This window comes from Sarcophilus harrisii, chromosome 2 (assembly GCF_902635505.1).
Source record: "Sarcophilus harrisii chromosome 2, mSarHar1.11, whole genome shotgun sequence".
NCBI lineage: Eukaryota > Metazoa > Chordata > Mammalia > Dasyuromorphia > Dasyuridae > Sarcophilus > Sarcophilus harrisii.
The window spans coordinates 247,770,702-247,785,598 of NC_045427.1; the positions used below are offsets into that span (position 1 = coordinate 247,770,702).

Here is a 14,897-nt window from a genome sequence, read left to right on the forward strand (position 1 = left end):
GAGCTGCGTAGCGCGATGGAGCCGTAACTCAGCAAGGGCCGGGCGGCGGCGGCTGCGGCTGCGGAAACAGGGACCGTCAGCAGGAGAGGGGGAGGGGGCCAGGCCGGCGGCCCTCCGTTCGCTCAGGTGCCCCTGGTCACGCAGTCAGACCTGCTCCCTACCCACCTGCTGACCGGATCGCCACACCCGATTCGGTGACCTACCCGTCCCACCTAGGCTCCCCCACTCACCTCGGTGGTCTGAGCGGCTCCGCCCGCTGCCGCCGCCGCCGCCGCCGCCGCCATGGGGTGTCTGTCGCGCACCGATGGCGTCACTTCCCCCGGCACCGGAAGTCAGCCCCGGGAAGTCGCTTAAAGAGGTGGTGGTCCTTTTTCTGCCTCCCTCTCCATCTTTCCACCCCCTACCTCCGCTCGCTTGTCTTGCTTTCCTCCGGTCTCCGCCCTCCCCGCACACCTGAGGCTCCGCGATCGAGTTCCCCCCTCCCCCGTCCCAGAATCCTTGTCCCCTCCCCACAGCTGTGTCCTAAACTCCCAGTTCTTGCTTCAGCTGTCATCTCGACCATTGCCACCGCTGCCTACTCTGGCGTCTGCGCCCTAACCCACGCTCGTTTTTGTCCCGCCTTCTTCTCGACTCTGACCCCCGCCTCAGTTTTAACCTTTCCCAGTTATACCGCTCCCCCGTTAGAAAGGCGCGCTCCCCCAGTTCTGGTCCTCCTCCCGTCCCGCCCTCTCCCCAACACCGGTCCCCTTGCTCCCGCTTCTCCAGATGTTGACCCCGAGCCTCCTCGTCCTGTTCGGGAGCCAGACAGGCACCGCCCACGACGTGGCAGAGAGGATCGGCAGGGAGGCCCGGAGGAGGCGGCTCCAATGTAGGGTTCGGGCACTGGATTCCTATAACGTGGTAAGGACGGGAGTCCCGGACGCCCCCTCCCCCCCCCCCCCCGCGTCACGTTCGGGAGTGCCCGCGGCAGAAGGCCGCGGGGGCGGGACCCGGGGGTGTGTGCGTCCCCGCCGGCGGAGACGGGCGCGCTCTACGTGCGGGCTGCCCACCACCTCACTCCGCGTCGCCGTCACTGGGGCCTCCGAGGATACCTTGGGAGCTCCGTGCCCACTGCTCCTGAAAACGGCCAAACACTAAGCCGTCATTTACTAACTATGTTCAAATTAGCTTGTCAGACGGCTCCTCTCTGACGGGCGCTGAGAGCAAGACCGTTAAACCACGCAGCGACAGGAGTGACTATCAAGCGTGGCATAGAAAACAGCACGAGAAAGGTCACCGAAGAGCATCGGGCAGGTCTCAAGGGCAGAGTAGTTCATATGGCAGCAGCACACTACGTGCTGAGGAGAGTAGGATAAGATTGCAAAGATAGAGTGGTACTTGATAGTGGAGGTCTTTAAATATTGTCAGGGAGTTGGGGAGGGGAAAACATTTGGGAATATAGGGAGCTGCTCTGAGAACTCAGACTTGGAGGTGTTTTAGCCAGAAGACAGTAGAGAGCTGTGTGGAAGATAAGCAGGTAGGAAAAGAGGCCAAAGATGAGAACTAAGAAAATGATAAGCGCGAATTTATGTTCACATAATCTGATAAATTCCCTCCCGCTCACGTTAATCCCCTTTTCTCTACATTAATCCAGATGAATTTCATCAGTGGAGACAGAATAGAGTAGCTTTAGGAGTTCTTATCAATTCTTCATCCACCTGAGCCACCAAATCTGATTCTAGGAGTCTTTCTTGTTGAATAGAATGGGCATTGTAAGGAATCATCCGTTTGACTCTGCAAGCCAAGTCTATAGTGCTTTCTTTCCCTTTTTTTTTTTTTTTTTTAAATTTAATAGCCTTTTATTTACAGGATATATACATGGGTAACTTTACAGCATTAACAATTGCCAAACCTCTTGTTCCAATTTTTCACCTCTTACCCCCCCCCCCTCCCCTAGATGGCAGGATGACCAGTAGATGTTAAATACATTAAGATATAAATTAGATACACAATAAGTATACATGACCAAAACGTTATTTTGCTTAGTACTTTCTTTCCCATGTACCTATCAAAGAGGAAAGGAAGGGAAGATTTCTCATGCTGACACTATGAGAGATCCTTATACTACTCTCTTTTATATTGAGGTGAATCTGATTAATGAACCACTGGTGATATTTGTTTGTGCAACTACAGGCCAAGGAGACCCCCCTGACAACATGAAGGTAAGCTTTTCTGAATATCTGTGAATGTCTCTGGGACCCTGAAAATCTGTCTTGGTCAGTTCAGTTCACCAAAATTATTATTAAAACTTGTTAGGTTACTGGACTTGTAATCCTTAAAGACATGAGAACTGCGATTCTTGATCCATCTAGGCCCAGTTCATATCTTTGAATGGGCCAATACAATAATATTTTTGGAAGGCCATAGTCATTCTTCTTGATATCATCACTCTACAGATTGGGGACATTTCCAGCTTCTCTTATTGACCTGCTGTCATATGAAAGGTTCACCTAAATGCAGGTCTTAATTGTATATTTTATCCCATATTGTCCCTCAACTTTGATTTAGTTTTTATTTCTTTCTTTCCAAGCCTTGTGTATACAGAACATATATATATATATATACACACACACATACATACACATATATATGTGTATGTATATAACATATATATATATATACACATATACATACAGAATATAGATATAGAATATAGAGAGTATACAGAATAATCTATGAACAAATCTGTTCTCCAATTCTTTCACTAGTTTGTAAACGTTTTCTCATTGTTTTTAAAGGGTAAAACTAGTGAGTAGAAATGACAGAAAGGTAAATTTCGGTTAGATTTCATGAAAATTTCTTAAAAATCAAAGCTGTCCTAAAGTAGAATAACTTGCCTTTTTCCTTAGACATCTTCAAGTAGAGATTAGAGGATCATTTCAGGCATGTTATAAGGTGGAGTTCTTTCATGTTCAGGTAGGATTAGGTTCCTTCCAGCTTTCAAATTCTGAGATTCTGATTATAAACTGATCTCATCTCTTCTCATACTAAAGAGGCCTTATCACCAGTGATCTACCATATGAGCTTTCTTTGTCTGGACTTTGGCTGTTTTGTTATACCTATTTTGAGATCTAGCATTCAAAGCTGGGCTCAGAATTCCAGATCCAGGCATACTTTTACTGAATCCAAGATCTGAACTACATGAATAATGCCATACTTATTAGACCCTGCCATGAAATGTTTCTCAGAAAAAACAAATTAACCTAAAATTACCCTACAATAAGTAGCAGCCTGTTATTTGGGGGACATTTCCTAGGGTTGGAGTACTCAAACTGCCCTTACAGCCAGACCACCTGAATCTATGCCCCTGGAGCCCAGATCAGGGAGGTCTGCTTGCTCTAAGGGATGCGCTGGGTTATGAGTTTCTCTGTTATCTAGACCTGTAGTATCTAAAAAAGTGGTTCTAATTTTAGAACTTCTGGAAGTTTATATTCCGAAAAAACCTGCCTCCTACTTCCCTCTGTCAGATGGATTATGCTGTGCTGGGTCTCGGCGATTCCTCCTATGCCAAGTGAGTGGAGTGGTTTAGAAGTGGGAGAAGATGAAAGGCAGCCTGTCTTCTGAGGTTGACCCCACCCTGTGACCCACTTGTACTCCCCAGAGAAAGATGGACTCTGTGCTAGATATCTTTGCCAAGATGAACACGTGCCCACCCTTTACAGAACTCCATTCTTTCTCATTCTTTTAGGTTTTTTTAGTGTTCTGGCTAATGGCCTTCTGCAAGCTTAGAGATTAACCAAGAACTTAGTCTCCTCCTTATACTACACACCAGTGCTACCATACTCTCTAGGATCCAGGCTCCTTCTTTCTCTAAGAGCCTCCCGAGTCCTAGTCATGGGGTTACCTTAGCTTGAGAGTTTGCCCATTTCTAGCACTATTCCTTTGAACAGGTTCCTTTAAAACCTAAGATAACTCCGTTGAAATCAAACCTCATTAAAACCTCTCTTGTAGGACTCCCTGATCACATCCCAACAGAAGAGTGTCCAAAGCATGGTGTTGGGATAAAACACTAGTCTGGGACTAAGAGGTCCTAAACTCTAGTCCCATTCTTATCCATTCACAGTCAAGTCCTGACCCTCTTTGAATCACTTCTGTAAAAATGGGAATAATAATTGATGAACAAACACACGCATGCATACATACATATACAATCTCCCAGACTGACATTCTGCTGAAGGAAAAGGCTTTTTCTGAACAACAGTAAGATCACCTAAGAAGAGGAGCCCCCATAGTCTGAGAGATGGGAGTTTTACATTTGTTTACATATGGGTTTCTTTATATATTTTCTCTCAACAGGTTTAATTTTGTGGCCAAGAAACTACACCGGCGCCTGCTGCAGCTTGGGGGTAATGCACTCTTGCCCATTGGTCTGGGCGATGACCAGCATGACCTGGGGTGAGTGGAAACCCCAGTGCTTCACAGGATGGGTTAATATTCCAATCAGACAATGGTCAGTCAACAAGTATTTATTAAGCATTTACTATGTGCCAGGCACTGTGGATACAAATACAAACATTAAACAGCCCCTGTTTTCATGGAGTTTAAATTCTACTGAGGGAAATAGTGTATGTATATGCAAAAAGTAGAAATCTTCAAGGAGTTTTAGATCAGGCAAGTAGTAGGCTATCTGCCAGTAGACCCCTATACTCTAGTGAAAGCTGTCTGGGCCAAAATTCAACCTAGACCCTCAAGAAAGCCTTCTTGGACTTCCCCTCACACAGCTTCTCTCCTGATCCCAGGGAGCACATACTATGGAATTGCTTGAGTCTTGATTTGGAAATCAGTCAAAGGGAAAGGAAGAATGATAGTGAGCCAAGCTTCTAAATTATATCAATTACACCTATCTCCTCCCTAGAGTCCTGGTTTGAATGACTCCTAAGAAATGATAATTATTATAAAGCATAGTTCAGCTGCCTTATGGTTTAAGAATGAGCTTTGTCACTCTTTATTCCTGACAGTGAGTATTCAAGCAATATCTGTCCCAGAGCCAGACTAGTTTCAGGGGAAAGGAAGGGAACATAGGTAGACATGGGTGAAAAGTAGTTAAAAGGGAATACATTAACTTCCCTTGGATTTTCTCTGTTCTCTGGCAGGCCTGATGCAGTTATTGGTCCCTGGCTTCTAGACTTGTGGAGAAAAGTTTTGGGGTTGTATCCTGTGCCTTCTGACCTTAGTGTAATACCTGCTGATACACCGTAAGGATCAGATGTTGGGGAGAACGGCTAGCTCTCTTCTAGAAGGTTTTTGTGACTCTTACACCCTCCCCCCCAATCCCTCCTGTAGGAAGTTGGCATCTTTAATTCTCCTGCCTTTCAGTAGCCAAATGTAGGATTTGACATCTCTGATCCAGATAGCTTCTAGGCTTCTCTTGGGATGAGCTCTGGCCAGGAGTAAATCTGTAATTGAGACAGATCTAAACACATTTCCCTCTGGCTCAATGTAGGTACTCCCTCTGCTGGTCACTAGGGAAAAAAAATTCATCATGAAAACTAGCCCACTATCTCTTGTGGGCTCCCTTTGCTCCTCGGTTTAGGCAGTAGGGAGAGAAGGCATGGCATATCCTTAAAGATTCTTGGGGGGAAAGGGGGTCTTTTACTTCAATAAAGTGAAACTCTTCCCCTCCCTCCCCCGCTGCTGCTGCAGTAGCCTCCTAATTCACTGACTTCCTTTACTACCTTCTCATTCCCTTTTCTAGTTTGCCTTCAAGGTTCATTTTAAACTTTTGTGATGGAGTCCCAGGAATTTCCTGTGAAGAGCAACATGCAGAGAATCAAAGGCCTGAAGAACTCCCCTCTGACCACAAGCCCTTCCTGGCTCCTATGGTCTCTAATCAAAGAGTGACTGCCAAATCACACTTCCAGGATGTTCGGTTAATTGAATTCGACATCACAGGCTCTGGAATCAGGTGAGATGCATCTGTCCCACAGATCCACCCCAACTTCTCACTGGGATTCTCTCTTTGTCACCCAGAGGAGATCTTATCAAATTAGACAATCATTCAATAAGCATTTGTTAAGTTTTGACATAAAATATAAATGCTATATAAGTGGTACAGGTAAAAGAATTCAGTAAAATTAAAAAATCTCTATGAGCTTCTGTGGCTATAGAAAGTATTGTGGGAGGGATTTGAGTAAAGTTTATAGAGGCTAGTTTAGGTGAGGAGGCTGTTCCAAGAGAAGAAACAGCAAACATTAGCAACAAAGACAGGAATATATGGGGCCCATTTTAGGAGATAGTGAGAAGACCAGTTTGACAAAAGCATAAGGTTCAGGAAGGGAAAGGAATGTGAAATAAAGCTAGAAAAGTAGACAGAGACCTACTAAGCTGAGGAATTGGAACTTTTATTTCATAATTTGGAGCCATTAAGTAGAGGAGTGATGGGATTAGAGCTCTGTTTTAGGAAGATTATTTGGCAATGATATATAGACTGGATTATAGTGGAGAGGCCAGAAGATGCTTTAGAAGGCTTATGTAATACACCAGACCTGGACATCCTTCAGAACGCTAATGTAGTATTCCAGGTGAGAGGAATTAAGGGACTGTGTTAAGGTGGTAGAGGTGGGAAGAGAGGAAGAACAAAGGGATGCAAGTATATTTGAGATGTAGAATCAATAGATTTCATTTCTAGTTAGATGTGGAGGGCAAGGAAAAAGAAAGAGTCAAAGATAATTTTTACCTTGCCTTTAGCCCCCAGTTTTCAGCAAATCATTTTAGGGATGTTAATTCTGAGACCTAGAATCCTAAAGAGCTACTTCAACCCTTGTCCCCTTAATGCAGTACTTTCTTGCCCTTCCTACTTATCTCCCCACAAAATTTCTACCTCCTGCTCCCAATTCCCCCAGACTCTCTGCTTCTCCCTCTCTACTACCCCTAGACCTCACCATTTCTAGGCCAAAGAGAAGCTTCTCTGAAGCTTTTACAGGTAGGTGCCCAGGGCTAACTGGGGTAGGGTCCTTTCCCTGCAGCTTTACCGCTGGTGACATTGTGATGATCCAGCCTCAGAACTCAGCCAGTGATACCAAGCAATTCTGTCACCTGCTCAATCTGGATCCAGACCAGCATTTTGTGCTGCAGCCTCGGGAGCCAGGTGCGTTTCTCAGTTTCTCTGTTCATTTTTTCATTCTACTTTTCTCTTCCATGTCTATCTTTTGTAGTCTCTTTCCTCTGTCCATCTCTCACTTTCCCTTCTACACAGCTGATTTTCTTTGTTTTTCATCTTCTCCCTTTTTTCCCTCCAAAATCCAGAAAAGTTTAAGTATTGTCTCTGAGGCTTTGAGATATAGTTGCTTCTCAGAGCCTCCTCTTAGTTCCTAAAATGTAACCTGGAGAGGACCTCTTCAGGTCCTCCCAGACTTGGCCGTGGAGTCTGATCACCGTTGGAGTAAGGGTGACTCCACAGGGAGGCGTTTCACTCACCATAAGCCACATTGGATTCCCTGCATGCCGTTTCAGATGTCATCTGCCCAACTCAGCTGCCTCAGCCCTGCACCATCCATCACCTTGTGTCCCACTACCTGGACATCACCCGTGTTCCTCATCGCTCTTTTTTTGAGATCCTGGCCTGTCTCTCTCAGCACCAGATGGAACGTGAGAAGCTGTTTGAGTTCAGTTCTGCACAAGGCCAGGAAGAACTATACAACTACTGTAACAGACCTCGAAGGACCATCTTGGAGGTGAGGGATCAGAATTAGGGCCTGACTTTGGCCTCTCAGGTTAGAGACCCTCCATAGACAGCAGAGGATTTGGTCCCAAGGCACTACTATGCTTTCATTCCCCCAACCTTCATTGTCTGAAAAGAGTAAAGTTGAGTTCTAAGACAAACGTCATGCTGCTCTGCTTCCACCTCCAGGTCCTGGGTGATTTCCCTCACTCAGCAGCTTCCATCCCACCAGACTACTTGCTGGACCTCATCCCCCCAATCCGTCCCAGGGCCTACTCCATTGCTTCTTCATTGCTGGTGAGAGATAATGTCCATCTCCAGAGTTCTGAAAGAAAGGAAGAGGTGGGGGAGAGGGACGAGGGGGGGGGGGGGGTATATCTCCATTTGGGGAAAATCCACAGTCAGGCTGAGAGACATCATTTAGAAGTATCTTTAGTTCTCTCTGGATACTTTAAGGTGTCCATTCACAGTTTGAGAACAAACACAATGGCATAAATAAGAAAAAAGAGTTTATACCTTTTCAGGAACACAGGAATGCTGTTACCTAGACTTAGGTTAGTCTGGGCATAGTCTAAACCTCCCAACTAGAAAGGTGTGAACAATGCCTCTAGACAGGCCAGTGAAAGCTCAGAAGGAAATGAAAAGACAGAAAGATCCCTTTCACTACCTCTTGCTTCTTGTTTGCTCCCTGGTTTTAAAGATAGATATGGCCTTTTCAATATCCTTTCCCCCTTACTCCCTAATGCTTTATATGATCCAGCTTGTTTCCTCCCCAAGGCTCATCCTTTTAGGGTGCAGATCATCGTGGCTGTGGTGCAATACCAGACTCGCCTCCGTAAACCCCGTCAGGGCCTTTGTACCTCCTGGTTGGCCTCCCTGGATCCAAGCAGAGGTAAGCCCAGCATCAGTCTATGTACCTAGGCTTAGTCTCAGGGACTCCTTCTTTGCCTCCTACTTTTGCCAGTCCTACTTTTTCTACTTAGTTGAGCTAAAATGTCACAAAATAGGGGAAGTATTAAGGGACTCCAAGAAAGGCAGGGGAAATTTAACATAGATGTCAAACACATCTCATGCAAAACATTTTGTCTCCTCTGTTCTTCCCAGTGCTAGGAGTTTATTCTGTATTTGCCCTAGCCTGGAACCATCTCATGCTGGTACCTTTTACCTTCCAGTTCCCTTCAGATCAGAACTTAGAAACTCTCTGGGATTGTCCTGTCTTTGGATGTCACCTCAATTTCTTCTTCCCTATTCAGAACCAGTAAGAGTTCCCCTTTGGGTTCGAAACAGTGGGCTGACCTTCCCTTCAGAGCCTAATACTCCTGTGATCATGGTGGGTCCTGGCACTGGGGTTGCCCCCTTCCGTGCTGCTATCCAGCAACGTGTGGCACAGGGCCAGAAAGGTGAGCAGGAAGGGTGACATGAATTGGGAGGGCACTGGACAATTACTGCATACAAAAAGGTTCTCTGGAATCCAATTCTTTTGTGTGTTCCTGTCTTTCTGTATCTCCTGTCCCAACTAGAATGTCCCCCAAAAAAACAAGGTGTTTGAAGGTAGGATCCAGTCAAATTCATCTCATACTTCCAGGTACCTAGTAAGTGAGAATTAGAAAAATCAGAACCAAAAACAAGCAAATGTCCTTGAGCAGCCTAATGAAGAAGGGCCCAAAATGATTAGACTCTCCTTGTCCAGCAGGAAGGAAAGGATCATTACCTCCATCCTCATCCCTCCAGAATCCCAAATCATAGAGACTCATGGCCAGAAAGATCAGGAGGGGGAATGAAGTGGCTTTTCTATATTTGATGATCAGTCCCAACATCCTGCCATTGTAGTTCCTTTTTCCTTTTTTGGAGGCAATCAAGGTAAAGCTATTCAGCAGGATCATACAGCTAATAAGTGTCTGAGGCTGAATTTGAACTCAAATCTTCCTGCCTCCAGGGCCAGTGTTCTATCCATTCATTGCACCACTTAGTTGCCCTTCTATCATTGTCTTTCTCATCCCATTCTGACCCCATGTGCCAACAGGAAACTATCTGTTCTTTGGCTGTCGGCAGAAAGATAAAGACTTTTACTGTGAGGCAGAGTGGCAAGAACTCATTCAGAGAGGTTTCTTGACCCTCATCACTGCTTTCTCCAGGGATCAAGTAAGTGGGAGTCAGGAGGGAGAGTCATGGGAATGATGGCATGAAAAGTGGTAGAAATAAAAGTGGGAGGGACAGCTGGAGAAAAAGATGGGAAGATGGGGTAGCTGATACTGGACCCAGCAAAGGTATACACACAAGTGACTGTCATGGCCCCAGAGGGTTGAGAAAACAATGTAGCATCTCTGCAGGAGGAGAAGATTTATGTCCAGCACCGTCTCCAGGAGCATGGAGCACTGGTGTGGGAGTTGCTGAACCAACATGGAGCCTACTTTTACCTAGCTGGGTGAGTCACCCCTCCCCAACATCCTTCTCTGTCTTTTCTGACTTCTCCTTCCCTTTGCCCTTAAGGTTTGAAAAGATTCAGGCTTTTTTCCTTTTTGTTTTTAAATAACAATTTTACCATTTATAAAATCCAAACTTTATTTTTAAATTTTTTTAGTTGTTTTACTTTTTTCTGGTTATGTATATAATTTTCACCTGCAGCATTTGGGGTTAAGTGACTTGCCCAAAGTCACACAGCCAAGACCAGTAAATATGAGGTCGGATTTGAACTCAGGTCCTCCTGACTAAAGAGCTGGTCCTCTATCCACTATACCAACTAGCTGCCCCTTAAATACATCTTTCTGAATCATCTTGGAGAGAAAAATCAGAACAAAAGGGAAAAACCACAAGAGAGAGAGAAAAAAAGAAATGAACATAGCATGTGTTCAATTATATTCAATCTCCATAGTTCTTTTTCTGGATGCAGCTCAGCCTTTCTTATTCCATGGGGGTTGACTGACCAATTTTTTACTTTGGAAAAACAGACATAGGAGAATCTCAAGAGGGCAAGTGGGTGGGGGAGAGGGGAGTTGAGAGGAATCCACTGTAATCCTGTGGTAATTCCCTTCTTCTCCTTTACCTTTACTTTCCATCAGCAACGCCAAGTCCATGCCAGCCTCTGTGTCAGAGGCATTGACTTCATTGTTCAAATCAGAGGGTGGACTCTCAGACCCCGATGCTGCTGCCTACCTCACCATGCTGGAACGAACCATGCGCTTCCAAGCTGAGACCTGGGCTTGAAGGTCTTCACAACTCTCCTTCCCCTCCAGGGGCTCAGACCTAAGGCTAACCATCGGTCCTCCACTTCTTGGTCTAAAACACATTCTCCAGGCCCTCTCTAGCCATTCTTGTCTTCCCCACCTTGGGACTAGACCTCACCATCTTCACCCTGTTCTGAAACCTGGATGTTTTCCCTTTTCCACCAGGGAAGCTGATGATCTCCATTTGCTGTGAGAAGAGACTGGGTGGAGCAGGGCCAGAGTATTTGATTTTGTGATTAACTGGGGAAGTGGGATTGAGGCACAATTGACAAAGCAATAATAATATGGCAAATTGATCCCTTGCTTAGAGAAGATGTGTATATATACATACAAACACACATCTCAGCCATTATAGTGAGGGCCTGAAAGGAAAAGGGTTGAGACTGATCCAGAAGACAGGGCATTAATGGTTCTGAGCTCTGACCCAAGAGTTTGCTAGACAAGGATCTCACACCGTGGAGATCCTATTTTAGCTACAAAAGAAAACTTTTTCCTTCACACTTTCTCTGAAGTTCCAGGATTAAGAACACCTGGCCAGAGTTCCCCTCTCCCTCTTTCTACTGCGAAAAGGAGAGGAAATAGCCTAGGGTGAATACATAACAAAAGAATGACTTCAATGGAAAAATTAGGGAAGTCTTCCTGGAGGAAGTTCTGAAAGATCATCTGTTGATGGAAAGAATAGGGTTGACTTGGGGAAGGAGGGAGGGCGGTAAGAGGAGAGTGGAGGAAGATTGTGGGTGTAAGAACTGGAACAACCTGAGCTCTTAAAACAATCACATGTCTCTAGGGCTCCCCCAAGGCTTACCCTGAGGGAACCTGGGCTGGAGACTCGGAGTTGCCTCCTTCTCACCCCATCTCGATGCCTTAAACCCTATATAGGTGTGTACCCATAAGGTCCAGTCATCTTAAATAGAGGGCACTTTTGCCCTCAGGAAAGAGCAATGTCCCCTGACCTGGGAAGGACCTTTTCTATATTCTGGTTTGACCAGCAAGTAGGGATTCTTTGCCCTGACTCAGCAGGGAGGGGTGACTCCAGAAAGCCTCCCTTACATCTGTATTCCTTCTTCTAGGACACGGTTTAGGACATTCTAGGGGCCCAGAATGCCTACTTTCTTCATCAGACCATAGAGCAGCCATGGCTTACCACCTGTAGGAAATTTTCTCAATTATATCCCTGGATGAATCCCTTCTTTTTACTACCAAAATTCCCTGTCTTACCTAAGATATTGACATTGTTCTTTGGCATCAGCCCTCCCATCACTCCTTCAAAACTTCATTTCCTGAAGTCACTTCCCTCTCCCCAAACTAAAAAGGAGTCTTTGGATTTGGGGGGAGGGGTTCCCAGACTTGTTTGGGGTTATTTTGTGTGGGCAGTTACACTGGGTAAGATGAGGCCACCTTGGTTTGGAGAGTCAGGCTGAAAATAGAATTGCAATTTGTTAAATCATGGCAGAATGGAAACTGACGCATGTGTCCTTAATCAGTGCTGGCATTGAGAACTTGGAACTTAAAGGATTTTTTTAATAAGTCCTAGTCCTAAAGGTGCTATGGGCTGAAAAGGAAGCCTCTGGAAGACTGTTTCCCCATCATGGCTACACCCAGGAAATGACTGGGACGTGGAGTTGGGAATAAAACTACCACCCCTTCCCCTGGGGTCCTTTGGAGCCAAGTGTCCAAGTCATCTCAAAAACACTCATTGGGTAAAGTTAAAGGGTAGTAATGTTGATACAAGGCATTTACCTTTCTATCCTCCCAGGCCTATCTCACAAACCCTGCCAAAGCTGCCATTTTTAAATGACATCAGATGGTAAACAATCTACAATTTTAGATTAAAAAGCAAGATGTTACCTGATAGATAAGGCTGTTCTATCCCTCCTAACTAAGCCTGACTCCCAGCTGGGGGAAGGAAATAAGCCTATTCTTAAAAATTCCTTTTCTGAGATATGAAATAGTCACAGCTTTATCTAAAGGGTCCTAAAGCATAGAATGGAAAATCCAACACATAGGTGGAAATGTCAAGTTGACATTAACCATTCATGACCTTCATTAATTTCAAATCTAATTATCCTCTAGTCTGTATCATTCCATCTTTTTTACAAGATTATATACCTTCATTTTTTCATCTCACACTCTAGTCTCAACCCCTTGCAATTTGGCTTATCCCAATCAATAAGCATCTGTTCAGTGATTAGCACTGTGCTAAGGGGGGTCAGGGGTCTGTCCTGGCTCTTAAGGAGCTTATAACTTAATGGGAGAAGATAAAACAGAAAAGGAAACAAAGTTTGGGGGGAGTGGGTGAAGGTACCCAATGAGGGGGGGGTGTTGGAGAAGTCCCAAAGAAGTACACAGGTAAGAAATGAGGCAAGAGGTGTGTTCTTTGTCATGAGAACATATACTCATGTAAATTTGCAAGTGTGACACATGAATCTAGTACCTTTTCCGTCCTGTCTTCCTGAAAAGTGTATAATAAACTATGTAATACTCATTCTGAGGCAAGAGGTGTGTTCTTTGTCTTGAGAACATATGCTCACGTAAATGCAAGCATGACATGTGAATCTAGTACCTTTTCCATCCTGTCTTCCTGAAAAGTGTATAATAAACTATGTAATACTCATTCCTGATGTATATTTGGAGTAGGTATCTGAACACTTTAAAGTAGAAATCTTCAGCATTTCTTGACAGCCTATAAATTTAAATGTACTATATTTTGAAGTTTAAAAGAATTACTGGGTGTTAATCTAAGGAATTCTTGGTAGTTGAATTAAAACATTGAGAACCTACTAGGTTAGGAATGAGCATAAATAAAGGAAAAGTTAAGTCATAACATGGCTAATGCAGAAACTTGTTTTCCATGTCTATACATATTTGTAATGGCTTTTTTTCTTACCTTCTTGGTGGGGGGGAAAAGAGAATTTGGTATTGAAAAAAATTAAAATTAAAAATCATACCAGACATTAGTCTAATTGGTCAATGTTTAAGACTTGAACCATAAATGGGCTTGATAGCAAGTGCCATAGATATTTAAAAGATTACTGTTCTACCCAGTGAAATTTTCAGAGAACATAAACTTCTAATAGAATTATTCTATTCTTTACACTTTTATTCACCATATTTAACATGTAGTAGAGGCTTAATAAAAGTTGATCAATGGAAGAGGCAGGAATTGATGTTTTGTAAAAATAATTCGGGAGAGAGATTGAAGTGAATTTTGAATGCTATGCTGAGAAATTTAACCTTATTATAAATTTAATAATCAACAAAAACAATATGCTTACAAACTAAATGCCAAAATCTTAACTCTGATAAGGTGCTTAAATTACAAATAAAATGCTTTTATGTCCTTTTCCAGGCCTGCACAGAATAAGTAGAGATATCTCTAGTTTTTCTTTCAGGAAATGGGAAGAGACTGTATAAAGGTGGGGTTGGATGGAGGAAAGACTGATGGTAGAGAGGTCAATGAGGAAACTGCTTAATTTATAACTCGGCTCAAAGCACCTAGTCAATTTGTAAAATTTTGATGTATTCAGTCTGAATTCAATTTGAGTTACCTCCAGCTAGTGTACTAGATTACGAGGAAGGAGAAAATAAGGATTGGGATCTGAATTTGCAGGTCAACAGCCTAGCATTGAATTTGGAGAGCATTTTTAGCTGTTCACCTGGTACGAGTCACTTTCAATCATTTGTTATTCAATCATTTATCAGGTACCTACTAGGTGTAAAGTACTGTGCTAAATGCTAGAGGAAAAACTAGAACCTAATTTTCCTTTTACAGGGACTTTTCCACCAAAATAAGGGGGGGGGGGGCAGAAACATCCTTCTGAGTAACATTTCTCCCCCTTCAATTCAAATCATCTGGGATAATCTTCCCCTTCCTGATAACTCACATTGCTTAATCTGTAGTACCAATGTCTTCATTTTCCTAGGGTAATAGATTTGGCATTGGAGAGGACTGAGAGGTTATCCATTTTTAGGTG

At 44.0% G+C, this 14,897-nt stretch overlaps 1 protein-coding gene across 8 annotated transcripts; it reads left to right on the forward strand.

Annotated features, from left to right (window-relative positions):
* The first annotated feature begins 275 nt into the window (after positions 1 to 275).
* Positions 276 to 13,537, forward strand: NDOR1 (NADPH dependent diflavin oxidoreductase 1). 8 transcript variants are annotated; one of them, XM_031951900.1, is made up of 15 exons: positions 276 to 358; positions 766 to 900; positions 2,124 to 2,201; positions 3,453 to 3,550; positions 4,336 to 4,434; positions 5,133 to 5,234; positions 5,735 to 5,944; positions 7,005 to 7,126; positions 7,492 to 7,712; positions 7,889 to 8,041; positions 8,477 to 8,591; positions 8,953 to 9,099; positions 9,723 to 9,841; positions 10,030 to 10,124; positions 10,759 to 13,537. In XM_031951900.1, the coding sequence occupies exons 1-15, from the start codon at positions 305 to 307 to the stop codon at positions 10,901 to 10,903; spliced, it is 1,893 nt and encodes a 630-aa protein (XP_031807760.1). In that variant the 5' UTR covers positions 276 to 304; the 3' UTR covers positions 10,904 to 13,537. The 8 variants fall into 8 exon arrangements, with proteins under 8 accessions (XP_031807760.1, XP_003757586.2, XP_031807762.1 ...); XM_003757538.4 differs by having other exon boundaries at positions 7,889 to 7,996; XM_031951905.1 differs by lacking the exon at positions 276 to 358 and adding an exon at positions 2,889 to 2,955 and having other exon boundaries at positions 819 to 900; positions 2,173 to 2,201.
* The last annotated feature ends 1,360 nt before the right edge of the window (positions 13,538 to 14,897 follow it).

What these genes read in the sequence shown, in the direction of transcription:
- NDOR1 (XM_031951900.1), top strand. Translation starts at nt 305, where the DNA reads ATGGCGTCACTTCCCCCGGCACCGGAAGTCAGCCCCGGGAAGTCGCTT. An exon ending in ATCACAGGCTCTGGAATCAG is followed by an intron (nt 5,945 to 7,004) that starts GTGAGATGCATC and finishes CTTTCCCTGCAG; the next exon opens with CTTTACCGCTGGTGACATTG. An exon ending in TGTGGCACAGGGCCAGAAAG is followed by an intron (nt 9,100 to 9,722) that starts GTGAGCAGGAAG and finishes ATGTGCCAACAG; the next exon opens with GAAACTATCTGTTCTTTGGC.